General features: G+C 48.5%; 1 protein-coding gene across 4 annotated transcripts in view; it reads right to left on the minus strand.

Annotated features, from left to right (window-relative positions):
• LOC116944370 (serine/threonine-protein kinase BRSK2-like) overlaps nt 1-8,615 on the minus strand; it is a 50,693-nt gene extending 42,078 nt beyond the window's left edge. The window contains exon 1 of one of the 4 annotated variants that reach the window (XM_032957940.2): nt 7,931-8,613. In XM_032957940.2, the coding sequence (XP_032813831.1) occupies nt 7,931-8,012 (82 nt within the window). In that variant the 5' untranslated portion in view covers nt 8,013-8,613. Of the gene's footprint in view, nt 1-7,930 lie in introns of all 4 variants that reach the window. The other 3 variants (XM_032957941.2, XM_076068552.1, XM_076068553.1) reach the window with 3 other exon arrangements.
• Between the last annotated feature and the right edge of the window lie 211 nt (nt 8,616-8,826).

Raw genomic sequence — 8,826 nt, forward strand, 5'->3', positions numbered from 1 at the left:
GGCCTTTACATTTCGTACAGCGCACAAGGAGGCATTGCGGAGCCAACTGGTCACGCGAGACGCAGATCGCGATGCGACTGGTCCGTGGCCAAGCGAACAACGCGAGGACGACCAATCGCGTGAGCGTTTTGTCGGACGCGCGCTTATCTGCGCTATTAAATCCACCCCACGTGTCCCACACGTTACCATTTGTAGGTGTGGAGCCGCTAGAAAGGACTCCCAACCAGCAGTGGATTAACCATGGCTGACGGTAATCAAGATAACAGACAATTGTTAAATTTCGATTTAAAGCTTTCGTGACGACAGCGCTGTCGTCCCGACAGTTCTGTTCCTTCACCTGGCCGAAACGTCGTGAGAATTTTATTGTCTTATTTTGTTTTATTGTTTTATTCTCATTCTACGTGACTTTACCGAAAGAACCAAGAAGACAATTGTTAGTTATATTTGTTCATGTTCAAAGAACCTATTCACGTGACTTCACCGAAAGGCCCAAAGAATATGAATTCCTGCAGTCACGGAAACTTTAAATCAAGATTTATACAGACAATTGTTGTTGATTTCCTGCTGCACGAGAGCCATCCCCGTGTGCAGGTCGTGGGGGTGGTTGACCATAATTTGCCATGCTGGGTCTACACATTGCATTAGTTTGGATGTTAAAATTTATATTCATTGGGTCTTTCGGTAAAGTCACGTAGCTAGGTTCAAAGAAAATAAAAAAAACTACGACGTTTCGATCGCAACACAAGCGTTCGTCTTCCTGATGACGAACGCTTGTGCTGCGATCAAAACGTTTTTTTTGTTATTTTCTTTTAACCTATCTACGTGACTTTACCGAAAGCCCCAATGAATATGAAATCCTGCATTCACGAAAGCTTTAAGTCAAGTTAGCATTTACTTTAGAGGGGGACAAGGGAAATGCAACAATGATTATACATTATCATCCAAACAAAGCAACTCCAGCGCGTGCGCACAACGAGAATTATACGACGTGACGTTAAAAGCGAACGGGCATTGAGGAGATGCGCGCTCACGTGCTTGAAACGACATCGAGACAATGAGGATCACGTGGGTTAGAGGGCACACGCTGTTTAATGACATCGTCCAAACTGTTGAGAAGGGCGAGTTGGGCACTTGGGCAGAGCAAGTCGCTTAAGAAGGGACGAAGGCCATTGGTCAAGAATAGTGACGTGATAACGGACAACACAATTGTGATACATAGAGATATAAAGTTTACGACAACTAATTAATTTTTAAAACATATACTTACTGTGTTTCATCCATTCAATGAATCCTTTGCAAACCATTTCATGGGGGCAATTAAATGCACGACGCCGAATTTTTTTGATGGATTATTTCTCTGGCAACTAACAGCATGTGGCGCAGTCTGACCTCACTATTTAGATGTGGACTTTCATAGCCAATGTGATTCATAATTCGTTTCATTTGGGTGATATCGTTGTGTATGTAGGTACAAATGTCCAAGAACGACCAAGAAATCCAACTCTCAGCTGGGGTAACCAGCTACAAATGTCAAAGAACGGCCGAGCAATCCAACTCTCAGTTGGGGTAACCAGCTACAAATGTCAAAGAACCCACGTCAGGGGCCACACTAAAGGCCACTAAAGGCCAATGGCCCGCGGGCCTCGCAATGAAGAGCACCGCTCTACACGACAATCATACTCACAAAGACAGATTTCCCTGCGTAGTCTAAATTGCCTACTGGGGCAAGTGCTGTTAGGGAGCACCTATTCAGGTTAGCATGATAATTGCTAAAGGTCATATGTGCCACCTTTCTCTCCCCCAGTGCTGATGTTTACACGTGGGCACTAGGTACTCATTTAGGGCCGAGCCGACCAAGGGGAGGCCCAGGACCCGTTCCGAGAATCGCCACTGATGTTAGGCGAGAACGGGGATTGAACTCGGGTCGCTAAACTCGTAGCACAGTGCCCTAACAACCGCGCACGCAGACACACACACACACCTGCAAGCGAAAATGCTAAGTAAACGTGACATCGTGTAAATATTTGCGTTTGGCCTCCGACTTTCGAGGAATCCCACCACATCAATAATTTCTGCTGTGCAAAAGAGCCAAGGCGACAATTAAGAACGTAACGTCGGGCAGGGCTGCATGGCAGAGCGGGGAGGGGGGGGGCGCGGGGTCACAGTTCAGTGTCCCAGGACGCAACGTGATGGCTCTGCTGTCAGGCTATGGGACGGCGCCAATTACTGTTGGGCGTCAAGTCACTCCTGGATGAACCCCTCCCGATGGCGAATCTGTAAGGTAACGGGGGTCGTGTGAACAAACCTCACCAGGCTGGTCAATGCGGGTTGGTGAACGAGGGTCAGATATTTCGGTGTGGGTTGGGGAAGGATGTGAACACACACACACCGACGTATACACCATGCACACACACCATACAGTGAGGGGAAAAAAAGTATTTGATCCCCTGCCGATTTTGTACGTTTGCCCACTGACAAAGAAATTATCAGTCAATAATTTTAATGGTGGGTTTATTTGAACAGTGAGAGACAGAATAACAACAAAAAAATCCAGAAAAACGCATGTCAAAGATGTTATAAATTGATTTGCATTTTAATGAGGGAAATAAGTATTTGATCCCCTCTCAATCAGAAATATTTCTGGCTCCCAGGTGTCTTTTATACAGGTAACGAGCTGAGATTATGAGCACACTCTTAAAGGGAGTGCTCCTAATCTCAGCGTGTTACCTGTATAAAAGACACCTGTCCACAGAAGCAATCAATCAATCAATCAGATTCCAAACTCTCCACCATGGCCAAGACCAAAGAGCTCTCCAAGGATTCAGGGACAAGATTGTAGACCTACACAGGGCTGGAATGGGCTACAAGACCATTGCCAAGCAGCTTGGTGAGAAGGTGACAACAGTTGATGCGATTATTCGCAAATGGAATAAACACAAAAAAACTGTAAATCTCCCTCGGCCTGGGGCTCCATGCAAGATCTCACCTCGTGGAGTTGCAATGATCATGAGAACGGTGAGGAATCAGCCCAGAACTACACGGGAGGATCTTGTCAATGATCTCAAGGCAGCTGGGACCATAGTCACCAAGAAAACAATTGGTAACACACTGCGCCGTGAAGGACTGAAATCCTGCAGCGCCCGTAAGGTCCACCTGCTCAAGAAAGCACATATACATCCCCGTCTGAAGTTTTCCAATGAACATCTGAATGATTCAGAGGACAACTGGGTGAAAGTGTTGTGGTCAGATGAGACCAAAATGGAGCTCTTTGGCATCAACTCGCCGTGTTTGAAGGAGGGGGAATGCTGCCTATGACCCCAAGAACACCATCCCCACCGTCAAACATGGAGGTGGAAACATTATGCTTTGGGGGTGTTTTTCTGCTAAGGGGACAGGACAACTTCACTGCATCAAAGGGACGATGGACGGGGCCATGTACCGTTAAATCTTGGGTGAGAACCTGCTTCCCTCAGCCAGGGCATTGAAAATGGGTCGTGGATGGGTATTCCAGCATGACAATGACCCAAAACACACGGCCAAGGCAACAAAGGAGTGGCTCAAGAATAAGCACATTAAGGTCCTGGAGTGGCCTAGCCAGTCTCCAGACCTTAATCCCATATAAAATCTGTGGAGGGAGCTGAAGGTTCGAGTTGCCAAACGTCAGCCTCGAAACCTTAATGACTTGGAGAAGATCTGCAAAAAGGAGTGGGACAAAATCCCTCCTGAGATGTGTGCAAACCTGGTGACCAACTACAAGAAACGTCTGACCTCTGTGATTGCCAACAAGGGTTTTGCCACCAAGTAAGAAGTCATGTTTTGCAGAGGGGTCAAATACTTATTTCTCTCATTAAAATGCAAATCAAGTTATAAAATTTTTGACATGCGTTCTTCTGGATTTTCTTGTTGTTATTCTGTCTCTCATTGTTCAAATAAACCTACCATTAAAATGATAGACTGATCATTTCTTTGTCAGTGGGCAAACGTACAAAATCAGCAGGGGATCAAATACTTTTTTCCCTCACTGTATATAGACTGACATACACACCATGCACACACACACACACCATACATACATAGACTGACATATACACCATGCACACACACACCATACACACTGCACAGACTGGCATACACACCATGCACACACACCATACACAGACTGACATCCACACCACACACACACCATACACACACAGACTGACATATACACCATGCACACACACCATACACACACCATACACACATAGACTGACATACACACCATGCACACACACAGACCATACACACAGACTGACATACACACCATGCACACACACACACACCATGCACACACACACACCATACACACATAAACTGACATATACACCATGCACACACACACACAGACCATACACACATAGACTGACACACACCATGCACACACACACACACCATGCACACATAGACTGACATACACACCATGCACACACACACCATACACACTGCACAGACTGGCATACACACCATGCACACACACACCATCCACACATTGACTGACATACACACCATGCACGCACACAGACCATACACACATAGACTGACACACACACATAGACTGACATATACACCATGCACACACACCATGCACACACACACACACCATACACACATAGACTGACACACACCATGCACACACACACACACCATACACACATAGACTGACATACACACCATGCACACACACACCATACACACCATGCACACACACACCATACACACAGACTGACATACACACCATACACACACACACCATACACACATAGACTGACATACACACTATGCACACACACACACACACCATACACGTATATAAGTCACACGCAACATCTCTATACACACACCTTACACAGTACTGCAGCACATAATGTGCTCACACTGCATCGGCAGATACAGGACACACGCACAGACGCGCATCACACGCATTATATGTGTACAGTACACCACACACACACTGTATACAGACACACATAAAGCATACAGAAACGTACTGCACATCACACACACATACTGTACATTACAGACAAACACCGTACATGCACACAGTGTGCATAGGCAAATGTTCAAGTACCGTATCAACACACGTGTTTTATTACTGTACGTACACGTTGACAGCTAAAGACATGCAAACAGAACACACACGTACAGTACTACACACACGTACAGTACTACACACATGTACAGTACTGATAGAGGCACACATGTACAGTACTGTACTGCTATACACGTGTACAGTATTACACATGTACAGTACTACACACATGTACAGTACTGCTCTACACGTACACACACAAACGGTGTACTCTACAGCACTGCTATACACATACAAAGGCATACTTATGTTGCAGAGTTTATAGGCTATATATACACACACACACACGTGTGTATGTATGTATGTAGATATACATGCGTATCATGGCTTAATTTAAGCCGCAGCTGTCCAGGGGCTGAGCTCCGGAAAATACCTCCCACCACCTACCTACCCTTCTCTCACACTCGTCACTCACTCACACACACGCACACGGGTGCAGTATTCATCACCACGGGCACGGAGCCGGCTGGGCTAAGCACATTGTGGCGGATTAGGGGGCAATGCGCATTGCACAAGGAGTGAGTGTGTGTGTGTGGCGGGGGTTGTGGGGAGCGGTGGCGCAGCGGTTAGCGCAACTGCAATGCGAACCCCGGCGACCCGAGTTCGATTCCCCCAGTGACGATTGTATCTGTAACCGGTCCTGGGCCCTCCTCCACCTAGGTCGACTCAGCCTCAAATGAGTAACCTGGTGTGTGTTGTTGAAATATCGGTAATGGGGAGACAAAGGCGGTCGGGTGTGGTGCTGGCCACCCACCCCCCACTTCGTGTGCCACAGTGACGGTCCTGGGCTCTCCTCCCCCTAGGTCGACTCGGCCTCAAATGAGTACCTGGTGCGGTGTGTAAACATCGCCACTGGGGAGACAAAGGCGGCCGGGCGTGGTGCTGGCCACCAACCCCCCTCGTGTGACGTGCCGGCCTTCATAGGTGCTCGCTAACAGCACTTGCCCCAACAGCCTGGTAAGGCTACACGGGGGACCTTTGTCTTTATGCGTGCGTTAGATTCCCTACCGGGGGGAACCTCAGTGGTTTGGGACATTTGAACGAAGCTGTCAACAGGGGGACTCCCCTAGGTTGACTCAGCCTTAACTTAGTACCTGGTGCGGTGTAGATCAGAATTCCGGAGACAAAGGCGGCCTCGGAGTGGGCGAATAATTGATCAGGGCGGATATGCGACGGAGCTAGTATACTAACGTAGATTCCACAAACCTGTCAACCCCTTATCAGTGCCCGACCTTATTACGGACCAATTCATGACCTTATTGGTCAACCCCGTGCCCTTTATAAATCTCAACGTGCATCCTATACACTGCATTATATACTACACTACTATTCACTACTATACACTACACGACTATAAACTATGCTACATACCTGTCAACCCCTTATCAGTGCATATCTTATTCCAGACCAATTCAGACCTTATTGGTCAACCCGTGTCCCTTATAAATCTCAACGTGCATCCTATACACTACATTATACACTACACTACTATAAACTATGCTACATACCTGTTCAACCACTTATCTGTGCCCTACCTTATTCATCTCAACGTTCATCCTACAAAGTCCCATCACAAGGGCAGAAACACAGACAAATAGACAATATCTAAATGTATTTGCCCGTATTGAAACGGCTGCACGCCGTACGGACCCTAAAACTCAGATTTCCCTGTACAAGACCACATGGCAAACCGTATGGGGGATCGATACGGTCTTATTCTTCGATGTCAGCCCACTGCTGTGTATGTAACCATACTTCGCCTATAACGTCAGCTCAGGTTGATGCAAAGGCGGAGGGCACACCAGACGTACGGTACATCACTGGATGTCGCTGGCCTCCTACTGCCCCTCAGTAGACAACGTAGACACACCGCAGCCCATAGCAACTATGTTGTATGCATGGTAAAACACCCCATCCGAGCACTGTATAGTTACCATCCAAGGTTCATCCCCATGCAAAGCTTCCGAGATTAGCACGGTTGGCTACGTACGGTGCGAAAGAAGTTCAGCATACATACAGTCGACACAAATGTTGTAGAGAAGCTTTAAGCGACACGGTCTCTGTGTGTGTGTGTGCTATGGGGGAGGCTCGTGAAGGACGCTGCTGCTGCTGGGCAGTTGGGAGGCAGTCGCCCTCCATCAACAACAGAGGGGAGAGGAGCGACGCTCACAACAACGAGCGGAGCGCGCAGGGCGGATAAAGCACAGCGAGTTTGCACAGTAGGGGGTACAGCTGGTGGTGCATCTCGGTCAGTCATCCCATGGCACCTGCTGGGTCTGTCCCGAGACCTCCTCCTGTCGGCAAGGAGCCTTCGACACTTCACGTGGCAGCTTTAAAGTGCACCTAGCCTGGCACAGGCGCCGTGGTGACGTTACTGTCACTTCGTGGCGAATGGCGGTTGTTGTTGTTCTTAACCATGACCTTCATAGGTGCTCGCTAACAGCACTTGCCTCAACAGTCTGTGAAGGCTACACGGGGGATCTTTGTCTTAACCGTGTGTCCTTTGTGGGGAGCGGTGGCGGAGCGGTCAGCGCGCTGCGCTCCGAACCCGGCTACCCGAGTTCGATTCCCACTCACGGCCACCCAACACCGATTTTCTGAACCGGTCCTGAACCTCTCCCCCCCCCACCGCCGCCCCCCACTCGGTCGACTCGGCCATAAACGGGTGCTTGGTGCGACGTGGATATTGGCATCGCTACTCGGGAGACAAAGGCGGCCGGGCGTGGTGCTCACTAAAAGCACGTGCGCCCAACAGTCTACAACCGGGTGATGTTTGTAAGGGGTGCGCGCGCGTATCCTTACCCGTTTGTCCTTTGCCCAGGGTCTTCTCGAGTCGGTAGGGTCCCACATACTGGGTGTGAACAGCCGTCGCGCTGCCCGACATATTCACCAACAACTCGCACGACAACCACCAACAACTACAACCACCGGCAGAGCCTACCCACTGCTGCTACTGCTGCTGCACCGCGCGGAATCATCGACTACGGAGATTCATCAGCTCCCCCCCCCCCTCCATGTCGCATCATCCTCACGGAGATCACACATGGCAGCGGCGGCACATGTGTGGTGGCTAGAATGAAGAGGATGTGATTATGATGATGGTGGTGCTGAAGCTTTTTATGATATCAAAGCAATGATGACGATCGCGACGATAGTGTGATATTAGGATGATATTATAATGATGATCATATTGACGATGATAGTGATGACGACAGATTGATTAAGATATATTTAGGATAAGTCCAAGGAGATGATGATGATGATGATGGTGGCAGTGATGAGAAGATATTATTAACTGACGATGAAGGTGACGATGTTATTGACGACGACACACTAACGATGCGACTGGCTGTGACGAGGTGGAAGAGGTGCTGGATGAGTGGAGGACCCGCTGCTCTGCTGAAGATGCATTATGAACCCGGCTCTTCCATCCGGGTCACAGCTGGTACCATGCGTTCGCACATGCGCGTATCCAATTCATTATATATTTACATTTAAATGCGCTGTGTGTGCACGTGTGTGTGTGTGTTGGGATGGGGAGCGGTGGCCGTAGTGGTTAGCGCACTGCGCTACGAACCCAGCGTCCTGAGTTCGATTTCCCTGCCACGGCCAACATCGGCCACGATGTTACCGAGTGAATATAAAAAAACGGCTCACGAGCCTCTCTCCCTTTGGTCCACTCGGCCCTAAATGAGTAT

The sequence above is a fragment of the Petromyzon marinus genome, chromosome 21 (genome assembly GCF_048934315.1).
Source record: "Petromyzon marinus isolate PM22_M1 ecotype Great Lakes invasive population chromosome 21, UKy_Petmar_22M1.pri1.0, whole genome shotgun sequence".
NCBI lineage: Eukaryota > Metazoa > Chordata > Hyperoartia > Petromyzontiformes > Petromyzontidae > Petromyzon > Petromyzon marinus.